Below are 16,967 nucleotides of genomic sequence, written 5' to 3'. Positions count from 1 at the left end.
AGCAGGAGGCATCACAATCCCAGACTTTAGCATCTACTACAAAGCTGTAATCATCAAGACAGCATGGTATTGGCACAAAAACAGACACATAGACTAATGGAATAGAATAGAAACCCCAGAACCAGACCCACAAAAGTATGGCCAACTAATCTTTGACAAAGCAGGAAAGAGTATCCAATGGAAAAAAGACAGCCTCTTTAACAAATGCTGCTGGGAGAACTGGACAGCAACATGCAGAAGAATGAAACTAGACCACTTTCTTACACCATTCACAAAAACAAAATGGATATCAAAATGGATAAAGGACCTGAATGTGAGACAGGAAACCATCAAAACCCTAGAGGAGAAAGCAGGAAAAAACCTCTCTGACCTCAGCCGCAGCAATTTCTTACTTGACACATCCCCAAAGGCAAGGGAATTAAAAGCAAAAAATGAACTATTGGGACCTCATGAAGATAAAAACCTTCTGCACAGCAAAGGAAACAACCAACAAAACTAAAGGGCAACCGACGGAATGGGAAAAGATATTTGCAAATGACGTATCAGACAAAGGGCTAGTATCCAAAATCTATAAAGAGCTCACCAAACTCCACACCCAAAACACAAGTAATCCAGGGAAGAAATGGGCAGAAAACATGAATAGACACTTCTCTAAAGAAGACAGCCAGATGGCCAACAGGCACATGAAAAGATGCTCAATGTCGCTCCTCATCAGGGAAATACAAATCAAAACCACACTCAGATATCACCTCACACCAGTCAGAGTGGCCAAAATGAACAAATCAGGAGACTATAGATGTTGGAGAGGATGTGGAGAAACGGGAACCTTCTTGCACTGTTGGTGGGAATGCAAACTGGTGCAGCCGCTCTGGAAAACAGTGTGGAGGTTCCTTAAAAAATTAAAAGTAGACCTACCCTATGACACAGCAATAGCACTGCTAGGAATTTACCCAAGGGATACAGGAGTACTGATGCATAGGGGCACTTGTACCCCAATGTTTATAGCAGCACTCTCAACAATAGCCAAATTGTGGAAAAAGCCTATATGTCCATCAACTGATGAATGGATAAAGAAATTGTGGTTTATATACACAATGGAGTACTACGTGGCAATGAGAAGGAATGAAACATGGCCCTTTGTAGCAACGTGGATGAAACTGGAGAGTGGTATGGTAAGTGAAATAAGCCATACAGAGAAAGACAGATACCATGTTTTCACTCTTATGTGGATCCTTAGAAACTTAACAGAAACCCATGGGGGAGGGGAAGGAAAAAAAAAAAAATTAGGTTAGAGTGGGAGAGAGCCAAAGCATAAGATACTCTTAAAAAAACTGAGAACAAACTGAGGGTTGACCAGGGGGTGGGGGGGGGGGGGGAGGTGGGAGGGAGGGAAGGGTAGGTGAGGGACATTGAAGACGGCATCTTTTGGGATGAGCACTGGGTGTTGTATGGAAACCAATTTGACAATAAATTTCATATATTAAAAAAAAATTGTGGTTTATATACACAATGGAATACTATGTGGCAATGAGAAAGAATGAAATATGGCCCTTTTTAGCAACGTGGATGGAACTGGAGAGTGTTATGGTAAGTGAAATAAGTCATACAGAGAAAGACAGATACCATATGTTTTCACTCTTATGTGGATCCTGAGAAACTTAACAGAAGTCTATGGCGAGGGGAAGGAAAAAAAAAAAAGAAGTTAGGGAGAGAGCCAAAGCCTAAGAGACTCTTAAAAACTGAAACAAACTGAGGGTTGATGGGGGGTGGGAGGTAGGAGAGAGCGGGTGATGGGTATTGAGGAGGGCACCTTTTGGGCTGAGCACTGGGTGTTGTATGGAAACCAATTTGACAATAAATTTCATATTGAAAAAAAATAAATGATATTACAATGTAAAAAAAATAAAGATTAAAAAATAAAATATTAATTAATTAATTAAGACAAGCAGGTCAATACTATCACACATCTATTACTAAATTAAACTAAAAGCTACCAAGTTACCTGATAGCAGGTATTTCTAAGAATAACAAGGTTAAAATAGAAATCTATATCCATTTAGCTAGTGATTTTTTTCCTTATGAAAGCATAAAGAACAAAACTGTTTGTTCAAAACACTTCTGGAACTTTTCTTTCTGACTTAATCTGAGAATCATTCCACCTTCTTATGATTTATCCCAGAGTGCAGGAATTTTTATCCTCGAAGGTAGAATTTGACTTTTAGGAAAAAGTTGAATCACATCTCTAACTGTAATATACCATTCTTATTCAAACGCAAATAATTAAAGTGTTATTTCAATTTCTGTGGTAACCAAAGAGACTGAACATACAATCAAAGAATCTCAAGATCAAGAATGGAAGAGACTTCAGCGTCATCTAAATTATTTCTCATTTGCCCATTCAGTGCTTGAATCCCAGCTACAGATTTCCAAGTGGTTGCCCAGCCTCTGCACAAACCATTCCAGTAATGGCAAAATCATTACTTTTCAAGGCAATCAGTTTCAGTTTTGGATGGCCTGAAATACTAGAAAGTACTGCCTTTCAAGTACCTGCATATATTACCTTGGAACTTCCACACACTAGCTTAAGTTATACTCCCTACAGCTACTGTATGTGGAGAATTTAAAAGTATATAGGAACATGGGAAGAAAAGGACAGAGGTAATGAAAAAAAAAAAAGAGAGAGACTGTATAAATAATATAGGACAAATTGAGAGCATATGCTTGATTTTTTTTTCATTTTCTCCATTTACCCCATTCAGTGCTAACTATAGCAAACATTATCTCACAGAATTATATCAAACCAAAGATTGTTCTCAGTGTGCCATTACAAAAATTAAGCACATACTGTGTTCCCAGCATTCTGGAGGCCATCACAAGGACTACAAATACACATACGATACAGTTTCTAACTACTGGAAGGTTACAATTAACCCAACAGACATGCACAAAGGTAAATAACAATATATGGTAGTAGATAATTAGGCACAAGTCATATTTAGTAGAAGCTTTATTACAGTAGGGATTTATTGGGTTTTAAAGAATGGAGATTTGGTTTGAAAAAAGGAATATGCAAAAAACATTTCCAACAACAGCAGAACCAAAACAAAAAACAAACATACACACCACCAGAAGAATTCAACTGGAACAGCTGTCTCTACACAGCCAAAGAGATCTGCTGTCGAGCATCTGGAGTAAGGTCACAGACACACAATGAAGCCAGATGGCAGAAGTATATGATTACCAATTTAAGGAAAATAAAACTTTTATGATTCTCAGAGGAGAACCAATACAAATCTCTCAGAAGAGAAGTCAAATGACCAAAGCAATGTTCCAGAAAGATTATTCTGAATGTGGTAGGTAAAAGTGATGGGGAGGTGACAGTGAATAGGAAGATCAGGAATAAGCTAGAGCTGTGGACATTGCAGGAGAAATGAGAATGGAAAGCAACAGAAGCAACAAAAGAATTAAGAACTGATGGAACATAGAGGCACACAAAAGAGAGAAGAACCAAAGGACACCACAAGCTTTTAAGATTAATCAGAATAATGACAGTAAGAAACCAGTCTGAACAACCAGATTATTATTTAAATTTTAAATGTGTCAAGCTGCTGATTCGTAGGCATCTTCCAATCTTAACATTTATAAATGCTACCCATTGATAACTATGACTGTAGCCAAAATTTCCTACATTGAAACACCGAAACAATTTCATAAATCTTTTTTTCCTGTTTCCATATGAAACATATAGAGGTTTTATTGATACTGCTATAGAGCAACAGTTAATTTTGATATTCTGTTCTTTATTCTACTCAAACACATAATGTTATCTGACAAAAAAAAAAAATGCCTGGTCATATCTATTCATTTCTCTTCATTTCTATCATCGCATTAATAGCCAGCTTCCTTTGTTTCATAGCAAAGCATTTTTCATAAAGCAACAAAATTGTTAATTATGTCACAAGAATTACTTAATACACAAAGATGAACAGATATGTAAAGCCATGTGAAATTCCAGTGCTATGGAATCAACTGAATTGGCCAACTCCAGCCTCATAGAACATACAATTAATACAATTAAAATGGATGCCTGGGAAAGTTACCAATCACTTCATATCAAAGATATCCAAGGCTTCTTAAGAATGATAAATCCATGAATACCAAAGGTCTCTAACAGGCAATGTAAAAAATAACTGACATTCACTATAGAAGTCACTAACTGGAAAGACAGGGGAGAACCATCTACATAAAAAAATAACAGGTGAATCCGTGAGAGTAAATGGGTTATCCTATGGAGAAAGACTAAAGAACAATAGGGCTAAAGACAAAACTGTAGAAAATGTCCAAAAGGGGGAAAAAAAACAGAAAAAGAAATAGTAAGAAAAAAAACAACAACAACAACAACAACAACAACAACATAAAAAAAAAAAAAAGGAGACTAAATAAACCAAATAAAAGATGTAGAATAGGAACTTCAACTTCTTTTACAAAGAAAAAGGTTCAAGAAGGCAGGGGGTAGTATCAAGTGAAGCAGGAAGACCAAGGAGTAGGGAGGAGAGTTGGATTTGGCCATTAGGGGTAAACTAGTATTCTCTAGGAGTACATACTTAGCAGAATGATGGGACTAGAAATGAGTTAAAAGAAGTAGAAGTAAGGTAAAGAAATGAAATAGTGGGTAAAGATCTTGCTTGAGAAATTCAACTGCTAAAGGAAGATTAGAGCTAGTCACTAGAATACAGTGCCTGGCACACTGTGAGTACTTAATAAATGTTCAGTGGCTGAACAAGCCAAGAGCTGTGTGTTGAGGGGAAGATGGTATTTTAGGAAGACTTTTTTATGGCAGAAGGGTGTGAGTAATACATTTCAAAGAAAAAGAAAGAATTTAAATATGCCTCCAAATAAGTATAATTCTTAGGTGGAAAAGCAGGAAGGAAAGCTGCAAATGAAAATAAAGGCAGAAACTAGCAGCCAACCCCCTACTATTCTGTCCCTAAAACAAGAAAACAAAAAGCTGCAAGTCAAAGCAAAAACACTAGGGTTGGATGGAATGAGAGGAAAGAAAGCTTCTATTCTTTTGTTACAATCGGAAACAACGATGTGAAAACAGTTGGATTTAAAGACCTTTCCTTCAGGGCCCGTGAGTGGCTTAATCGGTTAAGCCTCCCACTTCAGCCCAAGTCACGATCTCACTGTCCATGGGTTCGAGCCCCGGGTCAGGCTCTGTGCTGACAGCACGGAGCCTGGAGCCTGCTACAGATTCTGTGTTTCCCTCTCTCTCTGCCCTTCCCCCCTCACATTCTGCAATTGCTCGCTCTCTCTCTCTCTCTCTCTCAAAAATAAATAAAACATTTAAAAAATAAAGACCTTTCCTTCCAGCCGAAATATAGTCAAAGCTAAAGTAAAAATGGTAAAGATATTAAGATGGGGTAAAAATGCCTACAAATGTCGAAGGCAAGTTCACTAAGGATAAATCATGTATCTATGGAGACTGGCAATTTCAAATGTCAAGTTCCCCATGATATACTTTATAAACGATAAATTTCAGTTGTGTGGCCTTGGTGTTCCCAAGAAAATACTAAGTACCATACCAGTAAATGACACTAGTCAGTAGTAAACAACCTGAGAGAGAATATTACTAAAAGATTTACAGATAAAGTATTAAAAGTGGTCCAAATGTTATCACGATAAATACCAAATATATGGAGTATACTTTGCAATAGGGACAAAATCTCACTAAGATGTTTCATTAGTACCATTTACAAGACTCTGCACAAAGTAAGCTAAGAAACAAGAGCACAAGTAATGTTCCTCTGTAATAAAAATAAGGTATTCTTAACTCCTTCAATAAGGCACTGAAAAATGAATAATTAAAAAATTTAAATAATGTAGGAAAATGGTAATACTTGGGGTTAACCAGTACATAATAAAGAGTAAAGGCTGTAAGGGTGTCTGGGTGGCTCAGTTGGTTGAGCATCCGACTTCAGCTCAGGTCATGATTTCATAGTCTGTGAGTTCGAGCCCTGCGTCGGGCTCTGTGCTGACAGCTCAGAGCCTACAGCCTGCTTCGGATTCTGTGTCTCCCTCTCTCTCTGCCCCTCCCCTGCTCATGTTCTGTCTCTCTCTCTCTCTGTCAAAAATAAATAAACATTAAAAATTTTTTTTTAAAAAAGGTATTTATAAAAGTGCATAGTCCTTTCCAAAAATTTGAAAAGTGCCTGAAAATAAACTCAAAATTAAAGACATTTAATCTGACCATGAACCGCATTTCAAAAAAGAATTTTGATTAAAATGTAAGGTGAGTAACTCTATTTCCATGCTAATAAAAATCAAAATAAGTTTTGGTAGATAAATTATTTTCTTTCAAAAATAAGCATATAGCTATTTTAACACAGCTATGATATATGATAGATGTCCTAAAACTTGGTTCACACAGTCACAACATGTATATAAAAAACTGACATAAATATGGTATACGTATAATATCAGTTGATAAGAAGCTTTGAAGCAAAACTTATTACGTAGTTACATTTTACAGAGATACAAAAAAGAACATTTTTACTTATAGTCTGACTGGGCTCAGAGATTAAATCATGTTTCCACATTTACTATTAAAGATCTAAAAATATATATAACTACCCAAAACTAAGTACCATCTTTGAAAACTAGAAGCATAATTTTCATGAAATGTTGGCGGGGCAGGGGGGTGGTAAGGGAAGACACAGGGTAGAACTATATGCAGTAGAGTAATTCTCTCTACAAATAATAATCTCCCAAGTTTTGTTTCTTTTTTAAATCAAAGAAATTCTTATAAAATGTCATATGAATAAGGAACACTAAAACACACTGTGATCTTCACTCTTCCTTATCCAAAAGATAAAAATCTCAGCGTGTAGCAACCTAAAGGTACAGACGTCAATGTAGTAGTTGCCCCTAAATTGGCACAAGTAAATTCTCTAGGATAATGGAAATGCTCTGTATATCTTCATTGGGGTGTTGGTGACACAGTATAGACATTTGCCAAGACACATAAAACTCACTTATATCTGTAAATTATTGTCTCTATAATTATACTTCAATTTTTTAAGTAAAAAAATAAAATGCATAGGTATAAATAGAAGTGGATTAAATGGAACATACCTACCATTACAGGCAAAAGGATAAACTTATATTTGAATAGGAGCAACCTCAACAGACAACCAATATGATCACCTAATCATCTCAAAATGCCTTAACATGCAATATTACTAAAAATGAATTAATTATACTTCACAAATATTCTCAAAAAAGTAATTTATACTCAATAATACCACACGAGTCAATTTATTTATTTACTCAGTAGTACATTTAACAACCAATTCATCACAGTGGATTTACTAAGAAGCTATGTTGCGTGGATCAGAAAGATATTCAAGGCAGCAGTACTGAGGGTTTTACCTAATGAACAAATGAATGAATACTACTAATAACTGATAAGCTAACATCGAGTATTTAAAATGTATCAAGTGCTGTTCTAAATGTTTTCCTCATATTAACTTATTTGATCCTCACAACAACCTACAGAAGTAGATACTCTCACTATTCCATTTCATAAATGAAGAAACTGAGGCACCCTGAGGTGAAGTATCCTGTCAAGCTCATCCAGGTCTAACTGTGGCAACCTAACTATCTAGAGACAACTTTCTAAATCACTTTGTTCTACTGCCTTTTTAGAATCAGTTGCCTTAAAATTTTCTAGGTTAAGATAAAGGTTGTGCTCTGCAGAATGGAACCTTGGGGGATTTTTATAGAACAGCAGTCCCAGAATGATTTTTAAAGAACAAGTACTTACAAGGCCCACCACAAGAATATTAGATGTCATGCTCATTTGTCTGTGTGATTAACCTTCTCTATACTTTTTTCTCCATACTTTTTTTTAAAACTAAAACTTCATTGTCTACTTATTTAATTTTTAATTGAGCGCATCCTAACCTTATTTCTTATCACAGAAGATCTGATCTTTAAGAGGAGCAGTGTGGTATATGAAGTCATACAGAGCATTCTCTGGTGATACTCCACGAAAGTCTTGCATTCCAAAAGAATAATTCTTATTTCAAGAAACTGACAGTTGAAAACCATTCAAATTGTGTCCAAATACAATTTCAAAAATTGTGTATTACTTAATAATTGTTTTCAAAAGCCTTCCATTTTTAATAATTCAGTATCTTGCTGTTGTTAACGGTAACTTATTCCACAGAAAATGAGTGAACTGTAGCCCTCTGACTGGGAAGTTCTGCTCTAAGCTACAGGAAAAGAACAGCTGTCTACCTCAAATAAACTGCCATTCAACCCCTTTTAGCAGCTTACTTGAGACAAATATTATTTCTGGAGAACTGAATTGTCCATGGATTTCATGTTTTATCCTTAGTGTGAAATGAACCATTAAAAGGCAATATACCTTGGGTCTTGAATGTTTTGTACCTCCATAAACCAATACAAACACCAAGTTGCATTTTCAAGCTACACTTCACATTTTCTTGAAGACAACTTAAGAAAAAACATTTGAAATCTGTTACCAAAGTTACTATAGAGATGCTATCAAGAACAGTGCCTTATATGCAATGTTCAAAAAGCTATGCTTCCTTGATAGAACAAATAATTTTTCTCCTCAAGGATCATGAAAATACATAAAGTGTCATATTTCCTTTATGCCCTAGCCAGCAAAAACCTCAAAACCTTAAGAGTGAACTAAATGAATTGTTTGACTTTACAGCCTAAAGATCTGTTATTTTTTCCAAATACTTCTAAGATTTAATTTCTTTTAAATATTTAAATCTTGGTTCTATCTAGAATATACTTTGGCATAAACAGGTCTTTAGTACAAAAGTTTTACTTTTTTTAACCAAATCTTTATTTTTTTATATGATCTACTCCCCTCAGTATTGTATTCTATTCTTTCACCCTTACCTCACCCTATCCGTGCCAATTTTTGTGTTCTTTTTGGTGTTTTCTGATTGGAGGCATGTAGGAGTATCACTGAAGTTCAACAATATATATTTGTATATTTGGCTAGTTCAAAAAGGGTATAAGAAAAAGTAGTATAAATTCACTGTGAATTACAAATTAAAACCAGTAGAAATAAATATTTTTATTTTAACAGTTATCCTTAAGTATTAGAAAGATTTTGAGAATTTAAGACTGTCACACTATAAAAATGGCAAGCCCTTCAAATTACAGATTTATCTCTAACAATGCTAAACCACTCAAAACAATCCAAATCAGTCATTAGAACATTTGCTAACTGGGCTATCTTCCAACTATTGGGCCCTGTTTGAAAATCAAGAACATTTCTGTACAGAAGGGAAATCTTTCAAGTCAGTTCTTAGGCAAGAGGTGGTTTATTCTTTATCTTTACCCAGGCTCCCTCTACTGACAGAATAACAAAACAGAGTATGGAATTATACCAGCTAATTTCATCAACACAAAGAAAAGGAATTCATTTTTTAAAGACTTCAAAATCAACATTTTAGGTAAGAATAGACTAAAAACTGAGTTCACTACATACCCAAAAAGAAATAAACATTTGTGAGTGGACAATTCAAGTAACATCCAAATTGTATATGTGGCGCATACTACTTTGCAATGTTAATCCTTGGATATAAGAAGGATTAAAGATTTTAAATTCATTTTAAATATTTTTTTTAAAAAATTTTAATGCTTATTTATTTTTGAGAGAGAGAGACAGTGCAAGCAGAGGAGGGGCAGAGAGAGAGGGAGACACAGAATCTGAAGCAGGCTCCAGGCTCTGAGCTGTCAGCACAGAACCTGGAGATCATGACCTGAGCCGAAGTCTGACACTTAACCAACTGAGTCACTCAGGCACCCCTCATTTTAAATATTTTAAATAATCTCTCAGGAAGGAAATGTTTACCTGTATCTGTTCTGGTGTCCATTGGTCTAAGTTGACTGACTTGACCCTGGATATATGAACCCCAAGATTTCTATGGATTCCAGCACATCTGATGCAAATAAACACACCAATATTCCAGGAAGCCCATCGAGGACCTAATTAAGGAGAAAAAACAAAGATAAATATTAAAAACTAAAATAAATATTATGACAGCATTTAAGTGAGACACTCTGATTTTTATACAATTACAATGGAGCCTTACAAAATTCTACATGCTCAAAGTTTACAATGGCACTGGCAGCAAGGTTATAAATCAACCTTCAAGAACCTTAATGAGTTTACTAACTTTGCTTTTCTAGAAACTTTCCCAAACCTAAGAATTTAAAACTAATTTATGTGAATAGTGTTTTCACTAGCATAGTTAAACCAGGACCAGTAATGTCCCACAGTATAAAGTAAGTTCTTTATTAAGTGTGTAAAGTATTGCTCGGGTCATGATCTCACAGTTTGTGAGTTCAAGCCCACACTAGGCTCTCTGCTGTCAGCACAGAGCCTGCTTCAGATCCTTTGCCCCCCTCTCTCTCTGGCCCTCCCAGCTTGTTTTTACTCTCTCTCTCTGGCCCTCCCAGCTTGTTCTCTCTCTCTCTCTCTCTCTCTCTCTCTCTCTCTCTCTCACACACACACACACACACACACACACACACACACACTAAAAAAAAAAAAGGCTGCCGACAAATATAAATTAAGGAGTTTTCAATGAAATGTCGAAATTAGTAAGAAATAGACAACCAACATAAAAGAAAAACATACAAAAAGATATGAATGGGTAATTCACATAAGAAGAAATATATGGACAATAAACATATAAAAATATGCATGATCTCACTAGCAGTTAGGGAAAATGCCCTTTAAAACTACAACAACCCCCATTTTACATTCAACACATTGGGAAAACTTTTTAATCAACTGTTAGAAAGAATGAGGGACAATAACATCTGCCTCAAGAAGTCTATAAAATGGATAAATCCCAAATATAACCCTGATTTAAGAAAGGTTATATATGTACTAAGGTATGTTAAGAAATATTAGTTCTTTGGATCATGGTTAAAAAATTCTGAAAAAAATTGTACAGAAATTTACATTAAGGATACAAGAATACAAAGCCCTAGCTATACTATTCTTTATATCTTTGAATGTATTTTCTCAATAATTTTAAATATACTTATGATTATTTTCATATATTGCTTATATAATTAAAGTAAAAATGGAAAAATAAAAGTAGTATCTGGCAATTATGTCAACTATTCAGAAACATATACTTAATTGATTTTTATAAATCACTTGATTATGAAAAAACTATATACAGTAAGAGGTATCAATAAAAACCAAGCTTTTTAAAACATTACACTTCTGTTTTAAGTGCATACTTTTTATCTAAAGGTGAGAGTTAAATCTACAAAATAACACCAAACTCAGTAATTACAATGCAGTAAAACTACACACATTCCTCTCGAAAATTCCTTAAGAGGTAGTTTACGCATGTACAATTTATGCCAAAATATCCTGCTTTTAAATTTCAGAAATGATACCTACAACCTGAGAAACATCTAGGATATATTCTATTTAAATGTTTAATGGCTAACAGCATCGAAATGAATTAGAAACCAAAGACCCGTATTCAACCTACTCTGCCACCAGTGAACTGCATAAACTTTCCTGGACTAGTAACAAGGTTCTCAACAAGGTTCTCATATGTTAAGTATAGTCAACATTGGCTGCCTCATTCTTAGGTGAGTCTTGTATGGAAAATGCTTTGAAAGTTTTAAAGCACTACTGAAGTGCAAGTTATTGTCATACTAAGAAACTTTGAAAATCAAAATGCAATACTTTCCTCCTCTAGAAAAAGACAACTCCCAAAACTGCAGTGAGTCCAGAGCTGATGGGAAAAGATTTTCAACACTCTCCAAGTGTGGCTTCGTTCATTTTTGTTCTTAAAATAGAATGATTCCCCTCAGAATATGTTAGACTCACAGCCAAATACAAATGGAGACTTTTCTCTATAGCACAATTTTTTTTGATGCAGCAAATGTTATGACTGAATGAATTAGAAAGCATCAATTGCACAATGTGATAGTAACTGTCCATACAGGTAAAAAGTTGTAGCACCAAACAGAGTGGTGCATTCTACAATAACCAAAGATGACAAAGGGATCAAATGTATAAAAGCACTGTACAAGAATCATGCTAGCAGTAATAGAAAAAAATGGCCATTTACTATTGAACAAAAAGCGAGATATAATTAAATGTTAACTGATGTTCAGGTTTTATACAGCTTCATACAACTATAAAAAACCATTTTATTGATTCCTGCAAGGAAAAAATAAATGGCTATCACTTACTGGAAATGTTAGCCCCAATCATTTTTTACCAATTGAAATAATAATGCAATTTTGTCAATGCATCTTTCTTTGGAATACAGTTATCAGATTTTAACTAATATAGTCAGGGACCTTCAAAAATAGACTTTTTAAAAATTTTTTAATGTTTATTAATTTTTGAGAGAGAGAGAGAGAGAGCAACAGTGGGTGGGGGAGGGGCAGAAAAAGAGAGAGACACAGAAACCAAAGCAGGCTCCAGGCTCTGAGCTATCAGCACAGAGCCCAACGTGGGGTTCGAACTCTGAGCTGTGAGATCATGACTTGAGCTGAAGTCAGAAGCTTAACTGACTGAGCCACCCAGGGACTACCAAAAATAGACTTTTAAAAGCCTAACCAAAATTACAATTGGGTTATTCACTCTATAACACTGGACTTGTAAAATTTACCTAAAATTGATAAAATAATAACTGTTCAGCATGGCAGTCATTCAAGTACTGGTATGAAATCCTAATTTTCATTCACCAAACTATTCAATGAGTACTTACCAACTCTGCCAAGTAAATGCTATTGTAAGACCATAGACACAAAGGTAAAAAGCTAAGTTCCCAGAGTGAGGAGGACAAGCCAAGTATAAATAGGTATAACCCTTAAAAAACAATTTGGTGAAATCCAGTAAAAGTTCTAGATGAATAAACCCTTCTACAAGGCAATCTATTCACACATGCTTAGATACACATACACATAGGTTTACCAAGCTATATATGTAATATGGCATATTTAGTACACATACACACTCACATATAACATACCCTACAGCAGCTATTTTATATGGCACGTCACAACTCATTAATGTCAATAAGTACTTATTTTTAGAAGAGAAGGAAGAAAGATTTAAGTTCATCACACAAAGGGTAAATATAGTTTTGTTCAACTTTTTTAAAAAATCGATTACATATATGTGTATACAGACACACGTACACACATAAATCAAGTCATGCTGTAAAATGTTTCTCTGGGTCATGGCTGAATATGTCTGAAAAACACACAAAGAAACTAATACATGTATATTTAAGAAGCTTGTACCAAAAAATTTATAGCAGCATGGTTTCTAAATAACTGGAAATAACTTATATGTTCACTAGTATGATTATCTCACCATACAATTTGAAAATGAATAACCTGCATGTATCAACATGGATAAATCTTAATTATAACATGGAGTATCAATTTTAGCATAAGGCGATATACATAAGGGGCAATGTCTCCAACTAAGGAGACAAAGTCTGCTGGAAGGCATGCAGGTCTCACATAGGTGACAAAGCCTGATCTAAAAATTTAAACGCTGACTAGTAGGCAGTAGGCACAGAATATACCAAGACACATTCTTGGCAAAGGTTAACAAAGGTGAGGTATGATAGAAGACTTTGGTATGTTTGGAGGCTAGAGTATTAAAAGTATTTGGGGACAGCTTCAGGAGATGATAGCAGGAGGCCTTATATGGCAGGCTCAGTGGTATACCCTGACTCTGAAGAAGGCTTCTAATAGCACTTTCAAGTTCACCATAGCACTCCCACTCACATACTATTTATACATGCCCTGTCTGGCCTTCATGCTTGCGCATTTGTTGCTGCTTCTGCCCAAATGTTTCTTCCTTGGGTCTTCACATGTCTGGCCCACTTTGTTGTACAGGCCTCAATTCACACACTACCTGCTTACAGAGGACTCTCATGACTGTTCTAGCTAGAGTTGCCTCCCCATTCTCCATCACTTACAATACTTCCAGCTATTTGTTCTGAAGTTTACACAAAAATCTAAGATAAATAGAGAAATAAAAATAGGTAATTACCTGGAAGGTTTAATTATTGTAGCAGCTGTATCTCAAACTAAGCTAAGGAAAGGCAAAGTCAGTTCTAGATCAGTATCTCTCAGACTCTAATGTGCATACACAAAGCTAGGGATATTATGAAAATGCAGAATCTAATTCTGTAGCCCTGGAATGGCATCTGACATCCTGCATTCCTAAGAAACAACCAGTGATGCCCATGTTGCCATACACAAAGCACATTTAGAATAGCAAGATTTTAGAATATTCTTGACAAGGCTTTAACTCAAGCATTCAGCATATTTCTTTATCTGTTTTCACTACTCTTACTGAGTATATGACTCAAATTGTGAAAATTTATTTGAACATACTAGCAATCAAATCTGCTGAGAAAAAAATCAAAAGTTTATTTAAAATTCAAATATTGGGTTATTTTGAGTTATCCATATCACTATCTCACTAAAAGCAACACAAATAAGCTAGCATCAACTAAACTAATATTACTCATCTCATAACCACAATCACACTAAAAGCTCCAGTAAACAGAAGATGTTATTTGGCCTCACTAATATTAGCACCTTAACTCATATCCATCATCAGTGAATATACTGAATAAACTTGTCTTGTAGCTTTTGTACCATTTGAGAAATAAGATGAAACTGCATTCTCATCTGAGAAGGAACTTCTCTTAAGTTTCTGATTACCATGATAGACTAGCAAACAGAAAAACTACTTTGAATTTTCTTTATATAAATAGAAAATAAAACAAGATAAGGAACGGAGAGTACAACATTAACTGCTAAATGTAATTTCTTTCTAAGACTGGTTCTTCTATAAAGCCTTCTCCAATTCCCCCCCAAAATTTTTTTAACATTTATCACAATGTTTTGCAGTTAATTGTTTTAGCTATCTTTTCTGAGAAACCGTGATCTCTTTAAGAAAAGGATCATTTTATTGATTTCTGGATGCAGCACAACATCTGGTATAAAAATGTAGGCAGCCTCTAGCTTACAAATGATAGCTAAGGCCTTGAGCCACCTGAGTTACTGCTGCCAAAATTGCTAGGTTCTTTTAGAGGAAACCACCACCATACTGAATATTCAAGACATCGTTCACCATATTTCCAAATATACTGTCTGACGAAATCCTAATAAATGTGAGGTAGGAAATATTACCACACCATTTTCAGAAGTAAGAAATTTAGGGTTTTAAATGCTAGAAAGGGGGGAGAAAGAGCCAAGACGATGCCACGGACATATCTCAATGTGCAACTATGGAAACTCTCCATCTCCTACTATGATATTTCCAACCTTCCAAACAAAATTCCTTTACACTGGCAGACTGCTTTTACTTCATTGTGTCAACTTTTTGAAATGCCAACTCACTTACTGTGGAGGCCAATAATATAGACTAAAGATGCAAATAATCTTTTCAACTCTCCAGAAGTATCAATGCTTCCCACATTATTATAATTAACTTTATTTCTTTCCCCATGATCCCCAAGATTACAGGCAGTAGAACTGGGTTTGGTTTGATCTGTTGAAGAAGGAAATTGCAAAGGATAGAGAATTTTGATCAAGGGGGAAGACAGGGGAGAGGGAGGGCAAAAATCAACTGAGCTGTAAAGAGTATTTTCATAACACACTATCACAGTAGTGGATGCCTAGGGAAAGGGACACACAATAAAAGGATCCTAGGGGCACCTGGGTGGCTCAGTCAGTTGAGCGTCCGACTTTGGCTCAGGTCATGATCTCGCGGTCTGTGAGTTTGAGCCCTGCATTGGCCTCTGTGCTGACAGCTCAGAGCCTGGAGCCTGCTTCAGATTCTGTGTCTCCCTCTCTCTCTGACCCTCCCCTCCCCTGCTCATGCTCTGTCTCTCTGTCAAAAATAAGTAAAACATTAAAAAAAATTTTTTTTTAATAATAAAAAAAAAAGGATCCTAAAGATGGGATGCCTGGGTGGCTCAGTTGGTTAAGAGTCTGACTCTTGATCTTAGCTCAGGTCAGGATCTCATAGTTTTTGAGTTTGAGCCCCGCCCGTGCTGGGCTCTGCCCTGACAAGGCAGAGCCTGCTTGGGATTCTGTCTCTCCCTCTCTCTTCTCCTCCCCCACTCTCTCACTCTCTGTATCTCTCTCTCAAAATAAATAAATAAACTGGAAAAAAAAAAAAAAAAAAGGAGAGGCTCCAGGGTGACGTGGCTCAGAGGGTTAAGCACCTGATTCTTGACTTCGGCTCAGGTCATGATCTCATGGTTCCTGAGTTTCAGCACCACATCGTGGGATTCTCTCTCCCTCTCTTTACCCCTCCCCTGCTTGCTTGCTCTCTCTCTCTCTCTCAAAATAAATAAATAAAACTTTAAAAAATAAAAGAAAAAAGATACTAAAGAGAATAGCCTGCATCAAAATATTGTCCACAATCAAAGATGAAACAAGGAAGAAGCTCTCTCTTTTGCTATCACAAGGCCTTTTGTTCTTTACCCGAAAGTTCTGATTAGCCTTTCATTGTTCATGGTCAGCTAGGTCTTGCTGATCAGAAAGAAAACCAAGCAACAACCCATGAAAACATGTTTTCTACCTTGTAAACAGGTGAACTACAACCTTGCAAAAGAACCTGTACATGTATGTTGCAGGGAGGGGAATCACCACAAATAAGCATGAAGAGGGGTCTTTTGGGAATAACGGTATGTTCTAAAATTTTATTATGGTGATAGTTGCAAAACTCTGCTAAAACATTAAAAAAATCACTGAATTAGACACTTAAAATAAGTGAACTTTATAGTATGCAAATCATATCACAATAAGGCTGTTTTAAAAAAAAAAAAAAAAAACCTGTGTAGGGGTGCCTGCATGACTCAGTCGGTTGGATGTCTGATTTTGGCTCAGGT

General features: G+C 35.7%; 1 protein-coding gene across 8 annotated transcripts in view; it reads right to left on the bottom strand.

Moving 5' to 3' along the window:
* Positions 1–16,967, bottom strand: part of SMAP1 (small ArfGAP 1) — a 279,736-nt gene that overhangs the window by 146,728 nt on the left and 116,041 nt on the right. For 6 of the 8 annotated variants that reach the window (XM_045057719.1, XM_045057720.1, XM_019830821.3 and 3 more), the window contains one exon: positions 9,905–10,038. In XM_045057719.1, coding sequence (XP_044913654.1) covers positions 9,905–10,038 — 134 coding nt within the window. Of the gene's footprint in view, positions 1–9,904; positions 10,041–16,967 lie in introns of those variants that run through there. The other 2 variants (XM_045057721.1, XM_019830820.3) reach the window with 2 other exon arrangements.

This window comes from Felis catus, chromosome B2 (assembly GCF_018350175.1).
Source record: "Felis catus isolate Fca126 chromosome B2, F.catus_Fca126_mat1.0, whole genome shotgun sequence".
In the NCBI taxonomy this organism is placed as follows: Eukaryota; Metazoa; Chordata; class Mammalia; order Carnivora; family Felidae; genus Felis; species Felis catus.
Note: the sequence above shows the minus strand (reverse complement) of the source record. Positions and strands in the feature narration are given on the sequence as shown.